We start from the raw sequence: 19,129 nt of genomic DNA, 5'->3' as shown, positions 1-19,129 counted from the left end.
AAGAGAAAGGAGAGGGGCTTCCCTCTGCTTTTAGCTCAGGAGAGGGAGCTGTGCTTCCCCAATCCCCTTCTCTCTAACCTGTAGATGTGAGATTCAAGGGAAAAGTGTACATCCTGCTAAACACCACAGGTGATGAATGAATCAATGTGGTATAAAATAATCGTAATAGAAAGAAAAGCTTAATTTATTAGACCCCACCACCACCACCTTTGAGCCAGCCCATGTGCCAGTGGGGTTTTATGGGAACTGCATCTTCCCAGCTGGATGCATGTTGGAGTGTTTCCAAGGATAGATGCTGCCTGGCCATGGGGAGGATGGACATCCGGAGTCCACTTGAAAGCAAACAGCAAAATAAGTTTATTGGATGACAAGATGTGAAGAGGGCTCTGAGCCTCACTTTTGGTGGCATTGAGTACCTATTGCTGAAGTTACTGGCAACTGGTGCTTTCCCCGTGCAGGTCATTGATAGCTTGGTTTTGGTTTGTGTGTTTGGATTTTCTTTTAGGAAGTATGGGAGTAGGGAAAGGAGTATAGTGTTAATAAGGATCATGAAAATGGGGGCACTTTTTATTTTTTATTGTTGCACTTTCATGCCTAGGGAACTGGCTGATGCCTGGTCATAGCCAGGGCAGGGAAAGTGAGCACAGAAAAACGCTCTGAATACCAGGAAAAAATTAAGGCATTCATGGAGGCAAAATAAACTTTTTAAAATGGTAACTTTTTATCCAGTAAATGTAAGAGATTTTCAAACTCTGAGCTTTTACTCTTTGTCCCTTTGTTGTTTTTTTTTACAGGGGTCTATTTCAAAGAAGGAAGAGGAATGATATTCCTGAAATTTCTTGGGTTTTTCACCTTTCTGCTTTTGCCATGATCAAATGTTTGGTGGAAGATGTACGCACCAGGTTACGCTCTGGAGTGGCCATCAACTCACTGGCCCAGTGTGTTGAAGAGCTTGTCCTCAATAGCATTGATGCTAAAGCAACATGCGTGGCCATACGGGTGGATTTGGAAACTTTCAAGGTCCAAGTGGTGGACAATGGCTCTGGGATGGGGAGAGAGGACCTAAATAAAGTGGGTAATCGATATTTCACTAGTAAGTGCAATTCAGTGGAGGACTTAGAGAATCTGAAGTTCTATGGTTTCCGAGGGGAAGCTGTGGCCAGCATAGCAAATATGGCCAGCATAGTGGAAATTTCATCCAAGACCAACAATACAGTGAAAACCTTTATGAAACTGTTTCAGAATGGGAAAGCACTGGAAGTCTGTGAGGCTGAATTGACTAGACCAAGTGGTGGAACAACAGTGACTGTGTATAACCTGTTCCACCAGTTACCAGTGAGGAAAAAGTGCATGGATCCCTTGCTGGAATTTGAGAGGGTTAGGCAGAAGATAGAGGCTCTTTCTCTCATACATCCTTCCATCTCATTTTCCTTAAGAAATGATGCTTCCTGTTCTATGATGCTTCATCTACCAAAGACAAAAGATATGTGTTCCCGTTTTTGTCAGATTTATGGACTGGGAAGAACACAGAAATTACGAAAAATAAATTATACATCTGGGGAGTTTGAGTTAAGTGGCTATATCAGTTCTGAAGGGCATTACAATAAAAATATGCAGTTTTTGTTTGTGAATAATAGACTGGTTTTAAAAACAAGATTGCATAAACTCATGGACTTTTTATTAAGGAAAGAAAGTGTAATTTGCAAGGCAAAAGGTGGCCCTGCCAACAGACAAATGAGTTCAAGTCCTGTTCGGCATCGTGGCCCAGAGCTCTATGGAATCTTTGTTATCAATGTGAAGTGTCCTTACTGTGAATATGATGTGTGTCTGGAACCTGCAAAAACTCTGATAGAATTCCGCAATTGGGATGCTCTTTTAGCTTGCATTGAGGAAGGAGTGAAAACATTTTTAAAACAAGAACACTTATTTGTTGAACTGTCTGGTGAAGACATAAAAGAATTTAATGAAGACAATGGCTTTAGTTTGTACAGGACCGGAACTCTGCATACTGCACTCTCTGAAGTAAAGAGCATACAAGACAATTTTAAGAAAACATGTGATGATATTGTAGATTCCTATGAAACTTTTAATTTGCAATCAAAAGCTGTCAAAAGAAAAGTGACTATTCAGGAAAAGTCTTCAGATCTCATAGGTTCAAATGGTAATGCTGGAGAAAAGGAAGTCTCCCCAGGTCTGATCATTGCTGAACCAGCTGACGCAGCGAGTCCTCTGCTCAACAAAGAAGGCACCAATTCTGATTTCTCAGAATCAGATATCTCAGAACAAGAGCCAAAAGAGTTCAGCAATCCCAAAATGGTGTTTGTGAGCCGCAAGTCTTCAGAAAATCTCTATGGGGAGTCCAGGTCAGAAAGAGTAGAAATAGACAGTTATGCTAAAATGCCACATTGTACTGAGAATTGTGTGGAAGATGCAAAAACACAGGAGGACAGCGCAGCTCAGAAAAGCAGCATCAACATTGCCTTTGGAAATGGTGTCACTCAGGGGCAGCATGAGAGAGTTGAAGATACAGCTGATGGACCAGAACTTCTTTGGGGGAGAGTATTGATGGGAATGTCTGATGTGATGAAAGAAGACAGTAGAAAAAATAAAGGGCCAAATAATGATGGTGGAGGAAAGGTTGTTAGATCTGTACCACTGAAGTTGTGTTCCACAGGCCTTATAACTCATGTGATGCAAAATCAGCCACCGCATGAACAAACTGAAATGAATTGCTCATTAAACATGCATTCTAAACCTGGTCCTGTAAGTGCCAAGGACATATTTGGAAACAAGATGAGCTTTTCAGTTCAGAGTCTAAATGTTCAGGATATTTCTAGTATTTTAAATAAAGAGTATACTACACTACCCAATAGAGAAGTATGCAGAGCATATGCATATGAGTGGTTAGAAAATGAGACTGTATCAGGCCAGAAGAATGAGGAGGTAGCTTCCATTACTGCACGAGGTAGAAGGGAGTGTGTAACATCACACACTAGAGAGTTGCTTCCCGTCACTTCCTTGAGTTTTCCTCATAATGAAAATAATCCAAGCAACAGAAGGCAAATGGTTGAGCTATCTGTTACGCCCAGAACTCAAGCCTATAAGAAGCTGAGTTTGTCCATACAGTTGGGGTCTTTAGAGCGATTCAGGAGACATTATGGGAAGGTCAGGAGTGTTCCATCAGTATCTATTCCAGAGAAGAGGAGTGAATTTGAACCTCCAGATGTTCTTGGTTCTCTAGCTGATCTTGACAGCTTGAAGAATCAGAATAACAATTTTGAATGTGTTAACATTTGTGAAACTCAAGTTCTGGAACGTGCTGATTGTAATAATAGTTGCCAAGCTGGTTGCCTCCTTTCCTTGGAGAGGTCTCAGTTCTGTGGGAAAGAAACTTTGTTAGACAGAAAAGCTCCTTGCGTGAGAGAGAGTCCTATGACATTGACTGACTACTCTCAAATAAGAAGAAAAGACCTAAGCAGCAGTAGATTACTGGGATCACTAGCTTCTAAACTGTCCAGAATGAAGGGTGACCACAAGGAAGTTTTAGCTACAGAAGTTGTGGGACAAGTTGATGAACAATTCCAAACAGATTCAAGCAGAAAAGGTGACACATTGCATCTTTTGTCTCAAACTGATGATTTTTTGCAGAGCTCTTATCAAATGTGCCAAAGCACCTCACAAGAAGCAGGGATAGATGATTGCATCCTTGCATCTGCTTCTGATGAGCAGGATGCTCCCTTCAAAATGTATAGTACAAGAGGAGGGACCATGGAAAATGCTCTGAACCAGTCACTGCTCATCAACACAGATGGGGAGTACATGGCCCCCACAAGCAGTGGTTTGGCATTACAAAGTGAAAAATGTTATTCTGAAGACATCTGTAAAGATGGAAAGATTGTGGCTGTATCTTCAAAGCAGACTTCAGAAGCCACTGAGCTTTCCAGTGTAACTTTTTCAAGTAGTTTGGAAGTACTTGGAGATGTCAAAAATGCAGTTCAGTCTAAAAATGAGGAATCAATATTGTGTTCTGTCTGGATGCAACACTTTGATGTTTCACTGGGTAAGATGGTATACGTCAATAAAATGACTGGACTAAGCACCTACAGTACTCCTCCAACTGAAGAACTTCAGGCTGCTTGTACTAAAGATATAACTACAATGGCTGTGAATGTTGTCTTACAGAGTGGTAAGTACAGGATGTTTAATTTTGTTGCAAGGAAAGAGTGATGCAGATAGTTTGGGTCCTCCTAGCAGTGTAAAACGCTCTTTATGGCAATGCCTGCAATTTCCACACTGAAATAACTATTGTGTCACATGAATTAGTTCTGTAGAAAACAGGAAAATGTTGATGGCAATATGGAAATAGTACAGTAGATTCACATTTTGAAAAAGGTATGAAAATAGCATACTGCTAGCAGATAACCACCTGGTGTCACCCTGCATCATGCTCTGAGAATTCTCATGATCATGACCCATTTTGTCGTGTATAAAGTGAGAGACATATTTGAAAGTAAGGGTACTGGATAATCACGGCATTTATGAACCTCCTGCCTTGGGCAGTCATGTTCCTAAGGACATTTTGATACCATCAATACAAGAGACCAATATCAAGCTGTAAAAATCAGGTTTTGTTCAACTCTTTTACTGGATTTACATCAAAAGATAAATACTAAATATCTACAGTATGAAAACAAGTTCTCTAGTACTGCTGGAATCAAAAATTACATTGTTTCTGTAAGATGGTTGTTGCCAATAGGAGCTCCAAAAATTCAAAATTTTAATTTCAATTTTTATTTTCAAATACATTCCTCAGTTAATTTCTGATTAGAAGCATGTCTTACCATGAATTCTATCAGAACCTTGTGCTGAGCAAAAGGGGCAGTTTCTTGCAACGGTAACTATCAAGCTCTCTTAGGGCAGAGGTGCTTCTGAGTGCTATTTTGAAACGACACAGAGTGATTCTGGGACCTAGCCTGATAATGCACATAACATGTTGTCTGGATTAATAAACCAGTCTCTGTGATTGGAACCTCATGATACCAGCTTATGATTTCATAGCCAATAGAGTAAGTTCATGTTCAGTATTCAAGCATAAGTAGAGTGAGAAAGCCAAGACAGTGCAATGTTCAGGCTTTATACCTTTATCCACATATATCATATGCACATCTATCAAGCACTTCCTGAAGGTAGAGTTCTCTAAGTTCCTAAACATCACCATATACATTAACATACTATAATATCTCCTACCGGGAAGCTATTGTAACATCTGTTTTGTTTAGTTTAGTTGAGAGAGCAAAATTAAACATGAATATTGTAACTTGCTTATGTATTTAACATTCTGTTACACTGCCTTAAAGTCTATATAATCATATATAAAAATCAACTTTTTTTTACTAGCTTCCTTGGGAACTAGGGTATTTTCCTGTTCATTTGGGAAGGTAGTTATTTCACACCTTCATTTTATACAAAGTCTTATGTATTCCTTTCAGGTTATTTGATATTGGAGCAAATGCAAGTCTTTCTTTTGACAACAGGAGTTTGCCTTGTACTTGGTTCTTCTGGTGCCATGGTGTTTTGAGGGTCTGTTCTGATATCTATCAGTTGCTCATTAGCCCATGTTCCTTCCATTTCCTGGAGATTTGGGTTACTTTTCGTAATAATCCTGATAGCAGAGCGGGATTGTAGTATACTGACTGAAACATTCCTGGATGGGTTGAAACAGATTGGCGGTCTAACCCTGATCCCTCATGTGGCCTCTCTGACTTGTATTTTTCCACCATGCAAGACAGTTCCTTATTAGTAAACTAAGTATTAAGATGAGTGGCCGTAGATTGTCAGTGCTGGCATGCCTGAATGTAGGGTAGGGAATGGGTATTTTGGGACCTGGCAGGCTTTACTGTGGCCCTTTCTGTTCTTTCAGAATAACCCATTTCAGTTGTGGTAGTTTTGGAAATAATCCTTGTTGATTAAAGCAGCAACATACTCTTAATGAGCTCTGCCTTTGAGAGGCTCCAGTAGTGTCAGCCATCCTAAAAGTATTCATTGCTTTAATGTCTATGCAAGTACAGGGTACACCACCCCTCCCTAACACAGCACTTATGTACGTAGCCAGGGCCAAAGAGGAGGCAAACCACACCAGGGTTTGAAAACCTCTATTACTCTCACTAAAGAGCATAAACTAGTTACTGTTCATCAGTCTCACATCTATGGAAAGTCATTCAATAGTCTGATGGTATGAGATTGGTCAAGATGTGGACCCTGCAGAGACCACAGGTGTGATGGAATAAATGAAGTTAAAGAACACAAAGAGTGTTCAGAGTTTGAAACATGTAGTGCTCTGCTTTAGCCTAATTCTAAATCGTATCTACATTTCTGTTTCAGCTTCATGTACGCACTTGTGTGCAGTCCACGTTTTCCAGTTCAGCTGCATGTAGGCATTTTTGTGCAGTCCACATTTTCCTTTGCTCCATCACTTTGTTTTTCTCCTTTCTGCATATATGAGAAGCACTAGACCCAACTCCTTCAAGCATAGTTTCTCTGTAAATGATGATGATTTATACTACATAAATGTATCTTCTATCTAGAAGGATCCCAAAGTGCTCTGCAAACTGACTTAGAGGAATCTCTTCATCCAACACGGAAATGCAGCCTTCCCTAAATGGGACAGGGGAATGCAGCAGCACAGCATTAGCAGCAACAGTATAGAGCAATTTAGGATCGAAAGTGAAGGAGAATCCTGTATCCAGTTGAAACCACAGCGGGAATTCAAATTATTTATCCAAGACAACCCCATGTCTTATGAAAAATAATAATCATAAGTGCTCAAGAACTTTGTTTGTCTCATCTCTGAACATTAGACACCATGCTGGGTTATTGGTTCAGCACGGATGTGGATGGAAGAGCCCCACCTATTAAACCACCAGCACTTCTTTTTGCAGCCCCAGAATATTCCCTTAAGTACTAATCAGGCCTAATTTAATTTGTGAGATCTTATAAGAGCCCAGCTTGAGAAGCGTATACACTATGGGTCAGATTTTTGAAGGTATTTAGTAGGGCTGTCAATTAATCACAGTTAACTCACGCGATTAACTCAAAAAAATTAGTCATGATTAATCGCAATGTTAATCGCACTGTTAAACAATAGAATACCAATTGAAATTTATTAAATATTTTGGATGGTTTTTTACATTTTCATATTTATTGTATTCAGTGTTTTAATTGAAATAAAAAAGTGTACAAAAACAAAATAACGTAAAACTTCAGAGAGTACAAGTCCACTCAATCCTCCTTGTTCAGCCAATCGCTAAGATAAACAAGTTTGTTTACATTTACAGGACATAATGCTTCCGTCTTCTTAGAATCATAGAAAATTAGGGTTGGAAGAGACCTCAGGAGTTCATCTAGTCCAATCCCCTGCTCAAAGCAGGACCAACCTTAACTAAATCATCCCAGCCAGGACTTTGCCAAGCCGGGCCTTAAAAACCTCTAAGGATGAAGATTCCACCACCTCCCTAGGTAACCCATTCCAGTGCCTCACCACCCTCCCAGTGAAATAGTTTTTCCAAATATCTAACCTAGGCCTCCCCACTGCAACTTGAGACCATTGCTCCTTGTTCTGTCATCTGCCAACACTGAGAACAGCCTAGCTCCATACTCTTTGGAACCCTGCTCCAGGTAGTTGAAGGCTGCTGTCAAATCCCCCCTCGCTCTTCTCTTTTACAGACTAAATAAGCCCAGTTCCCTCAGCCTCTCCTCAGAAGTCATGTGACCCAGCCCCCTAATCATTTTTGTTGCCCTCCGCTGAACTCTCCAATTTGTCCACATTCTTTCTGTAGTGAGGGACCCAAAACTGGACGCAATAATCCAGATGTGGCCTCACCAGTACGAAATAGAGGGGAATAATCACTTTTCTCGATCTGCTGGCAATACTCTTACTTTTGTAGCTGGCATTGCAAGGTATTTGCATACCAGATATGCTAAATATTCATTTGCCCCTTTGTGCTTCGGCCACCATTCCAGAGGACATGCTTCCACAAATAAAAATGCGTTAATTAAATTTGTGACTGAACTCCTTGGGGGAGAATTGTATGTCCCCTGTTTTTATGTCCCCCCTCTTTTACCTGCATTCTGCCATCTATTTCATGTAATAGCCATCTCAGATAATGCCTCAGCACATGTGGTTCATTTTAAGAGCACTTTCACTGCAGATTTCACAAAATGCAAAGAAGGTACCAATGTGAGATTTCTAAAGATTGCTACAGCACTCGACCCAAGATTTAAGAATCTGAAGTGCCTTCCAAAATCTGATCGGGATGGGTTGTGGAGCATGCTTTCAGAAGTCTTAAAAGAGCAACAATCCAATGCAGAAACTACAGAACCTGAACCACCAAAAAAGAAAATCAACCTTCTGCTCGTGGCATCTGACTCAGGTAATGAAAATGAACATGCATCGGTCCACACTGCTTTGGGTTATTATCAAGTAGAACCCGTCATCAGCATGGACGCATGTGCCCTGGAAGGGTGGTTGAAGCATGAAGGGACATATGAATCTTTAGCACATCTGGCGCATAAATATCTTGCGATGCCAGCTGCGACAGTTTCATGAGAATGCCTGTTCTCACTTTCAGGTGATATAAACAAGAAGCGGGCAGCATTATCTTCTGCAAATGTAAACAAACTTGTTTGTCTGAGTGATTGGCTGAACAAGAAGTAGGACTGAGTGGACTTGCAGGTACTAAAATTTTACATTGTTTTATTTTTGAATGTAGTTTATTTTGTACATAATTCTACATTTGTAAGTTCAACTTTGATAGAGAGATTGTACTACAGTACTTGTATTAGATGAATTGAAAAATACTATTGCTTTTGTTTGTATATAGTGCAAACACTTGTAATCAAAAATAAATATTAAGTGAGCACTGTACACTTTGTATTCTGTGTTGTAATTGAAATCAATGTATTTGAAAATGTAGAACCATCCACAAATATTTAAATAAATGGTATTCTATTATTGTTTAATAGTGTGATTAATCACGTGATTAATCGCGATTAAGTTTTTGAATCATGCAATTAATAGTGATTAATTTTTTTAATCACTTGACAGCCCTAGTAGTTAGTTGCTTAAAGATGCAAATCAGTGGGAGTTAGGTGCCTAGTGGGATTTTCAAAACCACCAGATGCCTATCTGCATCTTTCAGTACCTAAATACCTTTAAAAATCTGGCCTGCATCTCTGTGTCTATCAGTTTCTCTTTGTAAAAATATTTACATATATTTCATATAAAGGACACAATATAACCATGCACTGTGTGTGTTTAGTATTCACTTCATTTTGCACAGAAATGTGTTGTATTACAAATATACTTCTTTCTGTGTTCAATGTTTCAGTCTTTGCTCATATCCTTCATTACAACACACCTCTTCTGCCAAGCCAGCTAGTATTCTCCCAGTCACATTAGAAGTTAGGTTATTAGGTACTTACATTAATTTATTTTAAATGAAGTTCCCTATACTAGCTTCTGATCATTCAGAGCACTGTGTTATTATTTCTTCATTGCTGACTTCTAGTTCTATGGGTCAGGAATAATATCTTCATTGTTTGTACAGAACTGAGCACACTATAATAATTTAGTTAATAAAAATATGAAGAACGGGGCTCTAGAGATGTTTGAAACTTTGTGTCCGTTAAATTTGCAGCAGTAAATTTTTGTTGTGTGTTTAGGGTTTCAGTGCAGGTGCCATCCTTTTAGAAGTGAGCTTGTTCTACCCTTCCTTCCTAGACCTCGGGAAGAGAGGATTCTGGCAAGCCAGGATTTCAGAGGTAGGGTCATTTTGCCAGGACATAGAGTACAGTGAAAAACAAACCAAAGAACTCTGCCAGATGTCCTGACAGGAACCCAGACTTACTCAAGGTCTGTTAACAATGGGACTCTGTGAGTCATCTCATATGTGGAATTGGAAAAAAATCCTGCAGGGTTGAAGTCTATTAGAGAGTGTTTATATTTACAAGATGATGTTCCCAGTTCTCTGTAAAATCATGCTAATAGTTTAAAGAGCAATTATCTAATCCCCTTGTCTGTCCTCACATTCCAGTCTGAGTGTAGAAATTAGTTTAGTCCTTGGGACTCTTTCCCAAGAAAGGATGAAATCAATGTTTTGGTATGTGGCTTTGTCTAGAGGGAGTGGGCGGCTGAGTTTATCCATCTTTTCCTTTCCAGATTTTGTTGGGTTGTTCTGTAGTGTATAGTGTAGTCAGAGAAGCTGCCCAGAGTCCTACTCCCATCTGACAATAGGAAGGAGCATTCTCTTGTCTCTTTTTCTCCCTTTCATTCAAAAAAGAGAAGAAAAGAAACCCAGACATTGTGAGCTAAAGGGTCCCAGGTTGGTGGGAATGAACAATCTGAGTACATCTTCTATTGGCACTCCTAGGCTTTCTTAATCCCCATGTTATACACAAATTCTCTCCTAGATGCTGATGGGGAGTCTCTCCAGTCCTTGTTTTCAGAGTGGGACAATCCTGTATTTGCTCGCTGCCCAGAGGTGGGTATTTTTACGTTCTAGTGTTTCAGTGGGAGCCATTTCAATCTTCTGTTATGTTGATTTTTTTAACTGAAATGGCAAATACCATAACTGTTGTGTATATTTATTCTGTTGTACATATAACAAGGGGCTTGTCTGTGGTACATTTTTATAGATTGTTTATATGTGAGTTCATTTTGTGGGTTTATGCAAATTAGAAGTGATTGATATTACAGCTGATCTTAAAGAATACTGTACCTTGTGTTATTTGGAAACCAAAGTGTTATTGTGGGCTGTGTCTACAATGCAAAAATAATCAACTTGACTTAGGATAAAATTCTGTCCCTTGCAATACTCCCCTTTCCCCTTGTATGTATTATATGGGTTATTTAAATACGTTTGTAGCAATGGCAGGACCATAATGTGTGAGGAAGAAACAATGTTGCACCCTATATCTGTGGAGCTTTTAGAGCGATTTCCTTTATAGTCACAGGGAAATATCTTTATCAATGTGAGTAAGTGTACAATTTCAGTCAGGATGTGCAGTATGCATACAAATATTTCCACTTGTGTACAATAGAGATGCAGGAGCAAACCACCTGCTGGTGAGTTTCTGAAGGGGAACAATTATTTGGAACATTTGCTGTAGTAACAGTCATTTTGAGATGATACATCTTCCTGGATGTTCAGCTGGTTGAGTGTGTACATGTCGGCTGACAACTAATGTCAGATTGTCTAATGAAATAGCTCTTAGTGTGTGGGAAAGTGCTGAGAGAGGAGCAGAGGGATTACCAGATGGTATTTTGAGCTAGTTGTCTTCTTGTTAGAGGAACCAATGCACTAAGTACAAAGGGAGCCCTTTCCAGAATAGCCTTATTCAAAGCTGGCAGTTCGATTTTGTGGTTTTAAACTCAGTAGTTAAGTCTGCATCCTGTAAATTATCTGTATTGATCTTTTTCACAGGTTGCTGTTGATGTGAGCAGTGGCCAGGCTGGGAGTCTGGCTGTGAAAATTCATAATATCTTATATCCCTATCGTTTCACCAAGGAGATGATTAATTCAATGCAGGTATAATAAGTCAGATAGCAGCTTTGTGTAAACACCATGTTTCAACTGCTACTAGCCAAATAGTATTTGTCAATGTTTCTGCTTGGTGAAAAAGACGTAGGGAATTAAATAGATAATACTTTTAATTTGCAAAGAAAAGCATAATTGGTTTGTGAGAGAGACACCAACAGATATATGCATCTCAAAACCATCTCTTAGATGATTGTAAACAGTTACCTACAGAGTGGTTCCCAACTTTCTTGAGTTTAAAGCTAGTCAAGTCAAGAAATAGCCCTGCTATCACTGCCTGGTAACTTACAGCACTATCGTTGGCACTTCACTACATAACATTTTGATAGGCAGTTGTAGTTGTAGCTATTTGGTTAATTCCGATTCTTTGACATACATTTTCAAAAGAGATTTGCTGAAGAAATTCTGACCTTCAGCTGAGCAGTTTCAATAGCAATCCCAAAGCTCATGTAAGGATTTTTACATTTATTTTAAAGTGTGGTTCTGCTCTGAAAAGTGACTCTAAAAATGGTACAGTAAACATGAAACCCAGTTGTATCTTAGTGCTTCTGTATCAAATGTTTTGCTCATACATTTTAAAATTAATATAAATATGCTGCCAACCTTGCACTTTTACCTTTGGGCTCTGAGAGCCAATCTGGGTTCTTTTCTTCTCTCAAATCTAATCTAATGCAAGTTCTGCAGGCCAAACGATATTCTTTACATCCATGCAGTCACATTGCTTCATGTGGTTTTGTAGAGGTATAAGTGGTTGGGACTTAGTAAAAAGATAGTATTGATGCACAAGGTGAACTAGAATCCAGTCCATTTTCTCTTAGTTGTTACCTCTGTAAGGCTAATGGGAGTAAAACATTTGTCACTAATGGCAACAGGTTTGTCTGAAACACCGGGGAAGAGATCTAGAGACCTGAGGGTTTCATTTTTACATTAACTTTTTCAGGTGGAACTGCACTTTAACTCATCCACTGGTTCCAATATTAACTATTGGTGGGGAGAGGAGTTTTTCTTTCTAAAGTTTTGTATGTGTCCCTTCTAAAAATAGTTTTGCCAATGGATAATGAACATTTTGAATATGTTACAGGTTCTTCACCAAGTGGACAATAAATTTATTGCTTGTTTAATCAACACTAGGAGTGAAGGGAATGCAAATGCAGGTAAGAATGCCCATTAGTATTGGTTAGGTTGAGCTAGCCCTCATGTAGTTTCAATACAGATAGGACACTGTCCTGGCATTCTGAAACATGTTCAGAAGATGTAATTTTTTTCAGGGATGTATTCTTTTGGTCTGATAGTTCTGTGATGCTAAATGCAAAATAACAATGCAAAATCTCTGTTTCAGTAATATTAAGGCTCTAACTTGGATCTGACAAAAGCCAGGAAACCAAAAGCAAATGCCAGGACTGTGTCTTTATCTTCTGCTGTTGCGAGACAGGAGAAAAAGGCATGTTATTATGAATTAAGGAGAGTGTTGGCCTTCACTTGGAATTTCCTAGATTTTTCTCTCTCTCTGTTCTGGAGATTGCTAAAGGACTTTGTTCATGGTGCTCCTTAGATGCTGTGGTGATTAGTGCTGCTATAGATAAACACATTATATTTCACATTACCAAAAGGTATTGGACTTCATTTTCAGTTAATGGATGCATTTCATCTTTTGTATTGAAACTAGCTTGAGCTATACAAAAATGCTCTCCAAACCAGTAGCTTCTTGTTTTTTATCTAATCTGCGTAATAAAATTGAACAAATTGTAGTTGACCTCATCTTTAATACAGAGGGAGTAGGAATTTGGCTGGTGACATCATCATACATACAACTCCTTGAACTTCATTCTGGCCACCCCAGGTTTAAATGACTCATCTGGAGCCTCACATTTCATTTCTGCATTATTTTATTTTTTGTTAACCGAGCTGCCTCCTGAACTTGGCTCTGTTAAATAGACTGATCCCCAGCTGCTAAATCTGACCTTGGTGAGACATGGGCAACGCTCCTTCCTTCTCCCAACATGTGCAGTTGTTTGAAATGAAGGTGCCTGTTGTTAACCTCCTCCCTTACACTTCTAGATGGAAATCTGCTGGTGTTGGTGGATCAGCATGCAGCCCATGAGCGTATCCGCTTGGAGCAACTTATTGCAGGTGAGGATTCAGATGTCCAAGGAAAGCTCTTCACCATCCTAGCAAAGTGCAACTGAGAACAGTCTCCAGGGAGAAAAGGCCCCATGAGACAGCATGCTTACAAAATTATTTTAAATATAAATTTCCTCACGGGGTCCAGGGATCCAGTATGATCCTCCATCTCTCCCATGTCATTGACCTGTATGGGCAGTGGTGAGCTGGATCCAGATCGCACTAGTTCACTAGAACCGGTTGTTAAATTTAGAAGCCCTTTTAGAACTGGTTGTTCCGCGAGGGACAACCGGTTCTAAAAGGGCTTCTAAATTTAACCGGCCAAAAGTGGCACCTTAGGCGCTGACTCCATGGGTGCTCCAGCCCTGGAGCACCCAAAGGGAAAATTTGGTGGGTGCAGAGCACCCACCGGCAGCTCCCTGCCCCAGCCCCGGCCCCAGCTCACCTCCACTCCGCGTCCGCCTCTTCCCCTGAACGCGCCGCCCTGCTCTGCTTCTCCGCCCCCGTCCCCCCCCGGGCTTCCCGCAAATCAGCTGTTAGCGTGGGAAGCCGGAGCAGGCTGAGAAGCAGGTGGCAGCTTCGCACTCAGGCCCAGGGAGGCGGAGGTGAGCTGGGGCGGGGGGGCGCAAGGAGGGCCGCCTGCGCCACAGCAGGTAACCCGGGGGGGGGGGGAGCATGTGCGCAGGGGAACCGCTCCCCGCCCCAGCTCACCTCCGCCACCCTCGGCCTGAACGGGAAGCCACTGCCCACTTCTCAGCCCTCCCAGGCTTCCTGCCAAACAGCTGATTCGCGGGAAGCCAGGGTAAGGGGGGAACACAGAGAAGCGGAGCGGGGCAGTGCATTCAGGGGAGGAGGCGGAGCAGAGGTGAGCTGGGGCTGGGCGGGGAGCTGCCAGTGGGTGCTCTGCACCCACCAAATTTTCCCCGTGGGTGCTCCAGCCCTGGAGCACCCACAGAGTCGGCACCTAAGGCGCCACTTTTGATGTGATCAGTGGGGGGAGTGGCCACTCCGCCCTGCTCCCCCCCCAGCTACACAACCCCACCCCTAGGAGCCAGAGGGACCTGCCGGATGCTTCCTAGGAGGTGCCCCAGGTAAGCACTGCCGGGACTCCCCACCTCGTCCCCCAGCAGGTCCCTCTGGCTCATAGGGGTGGCGTGGGCACCCACTACGGTGACCCACGAGACCCTCCTGCCTGGTTCTGGGGGCAGTCAGGGGACAGGGGAGGGGGGTGGATGGGGCAGGGGTCTTGGGGGCGGGGCATCAAGGAATGCAGGGGGTTGGATGGGGCAGGAGTCCCAGAGGGCGGGGGTAGGCAACAACCCCCTCGTGGGGTGAGGAGGGAACCAGTTGTTAAGATTTTGGCAGCTCATCACTGGGCGTACAGGCATCTGGTAGTACTGGCACCCAAAGGAGTACTAGGTGCCTTTCAAAACAAATAGAATGATCCATGCCCCAAGGAGCTTTCAGATTGAAATAGGTCTGGTGTAATGGAGGGCTAACAAGACAGGCAGGATGAATAAAATTAGGAAAATGGGGGTAATGTCAATAAGATTATGAGGTTTAGCAGTGTGGACTAACGGATGGGATAATGGAATAAAGAGCATGGGTTGTTTTTGTTTGTTTAACTAAATACAATGATCAGAAGAGAAACCTAAAATTCACCACATTTAGTCACCTGAAACTGTATGCAGAGGAATAAAAGTCTTTTCTCTTGCTCGGCCTAATTTTGGTTATAGATCTGTAAAACACAGTGCCCATCCATTGAGCACTTAAAAGATCACTGGCCTTCTCTTTCATCAAAAAGGGCTATGCAGTCCCTGCAAACAGGATTCCAGGAAAGAAACATTGCTCCTTTTGGCTTACTGGTGAAAACAGCTAAAGACTGAGAGCCCCTCTGGGATTGAGGGAAATGGCTAATGAATGGTATTCAAATGGAGACTGTGTGTTAGGGCCCAGACATAGGTAGCCCGTATCTAGTGGTTAGCAGCTTGGTTCAGGAGGTTCTTGTCCTAGGTTATGGGGCATCAGACAGGCACTAGGTTGAACTAATCCAGACAAGATCAGGCACTATTAGGATCACCAGGACTCAGGCCAAGGTCAGGATACTGGTAATCACGCAGATCAGAGTCTATAAAGCTGGGTGAGGCATCCAAACAGCAGCCACATAGAGCCCAGTTGTGCAAACATCTTCCTGTGCCTCTCTTTGTATTTACATAGAAGCCCTCTGCCAATCAGAAGTACTGGTGTTCCTCCAGTCAAAGCCTAAGGGAGACCTTCCTGATGTAACTTCAGGCTTCATTATTTCTCTGCTGGGTTGGTTAGTAACAAGCCACTGGGTGAGAGCAGGGAGGCATCAACTGACCAGGAAACCTGCAGACCCAGCAAGGTTTGAGACCTGCAGGGTCATGACACAATGCACTTATTTTAGATGTTTCAATTCAGTTCAATTCAAGTGGCCCTTCCATGAGTTGAGCTAACTCTTCTAATAACCTTTGCTATGTAGGATAACTCCTTTTTAACACTGAGGGGGGATCCAAGTATGGAATTAATCATACTCCCTAGACAATGATTGTCTTTTCTATGACTATCGCTGTGCCCCATGAGTCCCAGAAGGAAGAGTCCTGTGGTCGCGTCTTAATTCAAGTACGAAGGTCTACATGCCAAGCCATAGGGCCATTGAGGATAAAGCCTGCATGTACATTTTAAGAACAGGTTTCAGAGTAGCTTTTTCTTCGCAGAAAGAAAAGGAGTACTTGTGGCAAAAGGTTCCCCCCCACTTCCCCCCGCACCGTGCTCTCCTGCTAGTAATATCTCACCTTAAGTGATCACTCTCGTTACAGTGTGTATGGTAACACCCATTGTTTCATGTTCTCTATGTATATAAATCTTTCCACTGAATGCATCCGATGAAGTGAGCTGTAGCTCACGAAAGCTTACGCTCAAATAAATTGGTTAGTCTCTAAGGTGCCACAAGTACTCATTTTAAGAACAGTATTTGTAATTTTTCTACCCACAGATTCCTATGAGAAGCAGCGTGAAGAATCTGGCAAGAAGAAATTGCTGTCCTCCACCATCTGTCCCCCACTGGAGATTGAGGTAACAGAGGAGCAGAGAAGACTCTTACGGTTAGTAATGGTTGATGGCTCCAATATCTTGGGTGGGATTCCAGTGAATAGGAGAATGTAATTTCTGTGTGCTGTTTTAGATACCACCTCCATTGCTGGAGTTGCTTTCATTCTGCTTTGGGTGCACACTGAGTGAGTTCCAATAACTATAGTGTGAGGAGAAGAGAATAGAGGGGTATGGGAAGTTTGTATGATGAATTGTTAGAAAAGAAGAGTCTCTCTGCCCTTGGGTGTCAGAAACCAAAATCACTACATGGAATAAGAAGTGAACATCGTCTCTCAAATGTTTTGGAATAGGGGATTGGCTACTGTCAGGAATTCTTCCGTCCCATACAAGAATTTTTATTAGCTGCAGATTTGGTTTTGAGTAGTTACATTTATCTAGCAGAGGTTTATTCAGAAATCTCAGCTCTCGCTCTGAGCAGGAACTCAAGTGGGGTGGGTATTTACAGTTACAAGGTGTTCTCTCCTTTTGTGCTCAGAGTAGGCTTGTTTGGTAATGGGTACTTTTCTGCCCTTCTTGTGTGGACTCATTAGGAACATAGGAATATCTGTACTAGGTCATATTGTAGTCCATCCAATTCAGCATTCTCCCTGACAGTGGCCAGTGCCAAATGCTTCAGAGGCAGGTGCAAGAAATTACTTAATGGATAACCATGGCATAACCTGTCCATAGAGGAAGATTAAGAAAGAGGGTAAATAGGAGCACCCGATTTACTTTCTTTTTCCCTGTTCATTATTTTGTATGCCTCTGCCATCTCCTCTCTAAACAGTCCTAATATTCTTAATCTTTCTTCATAGGGAAGTCTTTCTGGACCATTAATAATTTTTGTCACCCATCTCTGAATCTCTTCTATTTCTTTTCTATCTTCTTTGAGGTAGGGTGACCAGAACTGAACATACTATTCCAGGTGAGGATATCACATCGATTTATACAATGACATTGTGACGGGTTCCCCAAGGTGCAACCTGGAACTGAGGTACCACTGAGTCCTCTGTCTCACCAACCTGGGCTCCCTCTCACACTGTGATGCTGTGGCAAGCTGCAAACTCCTCCTACTGTACTTGCACAGACATCCCCAGACTGGGAGACATCCAACTGAGTTACATGAATGCCTTCACCAGTCACTCATGAACCAACAATAGAGAGTCTCCAGCCATTTCCCCACAGCTCCCCAGCCTAAAACCCCAGAACTGTACCGCCTTGCCCTGGTCAGAAGCCTGACCAGTGCAAGTCTGTTCCCCAGTCTGCCTCTCCGTCAGTGTGGAGAGGGAATGCACCAGCTCTTGTTTCTGAGCAGATTTCCCAAACACTTCAAGCAAAACCCACTGGTTTAGGTAAAATATAAAACAGATTTATTAACTACAGAAAGATAGATTTTAAGTGATTGTAAGTAGTAAAAAATAAATGGACATATATCTGACATAAGGAATTATAACATTCAAAAACCAGTAGAACACTTCAATCTCCCTGGTCACTCACTGACAGACTTAAAAGTGACAATTCTTCAACAAAAAAAACTTCAAAAACAGACTTCAGCGTGAAACTGCAGAACTGGAATTAACTTGCAAACTGGACACCATCAAATTAGGCCTGAATAAAGACTGGGGGTGGATGGGTCATTACAAAAACTAATTTCCCCATACCGTTACTCCCACCTTCTTGTCAACTGTTTGCAATGGGCCACCATCATTACCACTACAAAAGTAATTTTTCCTCCCTTGGTATTCTACTATTAATTGAATTGTCTCATTAGTTAGACTGACCCCCCACTTGGTAAGGCAACTCCCATCTTTTCATGTACTATGTATATATACCTGCTACTGTATTTTCCACTCCATGCATCTGATGAAGTGGGTTCTAGCCCATGAAAGCTTATGCCCAAATAGAATTTGTTAGTCTCTAAGGTGCCACAAGGACTCCTTGTTGTTTTTGCTGATACAGACTAACACAGCTACCATTCTGAAAACAGACCAAAGTTGGTCACCTAAAAAATAAAAGTAGGATCGCAATCTGAGTTCTATAGACTAGACAGGATTTGAATCAAGAAGCGTCTCATCCTGACGGTACGGTTCCTTAATACACAAAGCTGGGATTCTCCTTCCCAGTCTGGAACCATCTCCCCAATTCAAAATCTTTGTTCTCCAGGCATGTTTCCAGGTGTTGAGTTGTGGGGGGAGTGAGGCCAAGCGATGATGTCACTTCCCTCTTTTATAGCTTATTCCAGCTTGCTGAAAAGATCCTTTGCTGAGTCAAGCAGTGTCCATTGTCTATGTGCTATCTCTGAG

The 19,129-nt window shown here is 41.7% G+C and overlaps 1 protein-coding gene across 6 annotated transcripts in view; it reads left to right on the top strand.

Annotated features, from left to right (window-relative positions):
• MLH3 (mutL homolog 3) overlaps window positions 1-19,129 on the top strand; it is a 43,341-nt gene that overhangs the window by 665 nt on the left and 23,547 nt on the right. For 3 of the 6 annotated variants that reach the window (XM_073349198.1, XM_073349200.1, XM_073349201.1), the window contains exons 2-8: window positions 795-4,186; window positions 9,721-9,819; window positions 10,468-10,538; window positions 11,481-11,585; window positions 12,676-12,748; window positions 13,653-13,724; window positions 16,732-16,840. In XM_073349198.1, the coding sequence (XP_073205299.1) occupies window positions 868-4,186; window positions 9,721-9,819; window positions 10,468-10,538; window positions 11,481-11,585; window positions 12,676-12,748; window positions 13,653-13,724; window positions 16,732-16,840 (3,848 nt within the window). In that variant the 5' untranslated portion in view covers window positions 795-867. Of the gene's footprint in view, window positions 1-794; window positions 4,187-8,207; window positions 8,732-9,720; window positions 9,820-10,467; window positions 10,539-11,480; window positions 11,586-12,675; window positions 12,749-13,652; window positions 13,725-16,731; window positions 16,841-19,129 lie in introns of those variants that run through there. The other 3 variants (XM_073349199.1, XM_073349204.1, XM_073349203.1) reach the window with 3 other exon arrangements.

The sequence above is a fragment of the Lepidochelys kempii genome, chromosome 6 (genome assembly GCF_965140265.1).
Source record: "Lepidochelys kempii isolate rLepKem1 chromosome 6, rLepKem1.hap2, whole genome shotgun sequence".
NCBI lineage: Eukaryota > Metazoa > Chordata > Testudines > Cheloniidae > Lepidochelys > Lepidochelys kempii.
The sequence above is the reverse complement of the archived record's forward strand: the minus strand, read 5'-3'. Positions and strand labels throughout refer to the sequence as shown.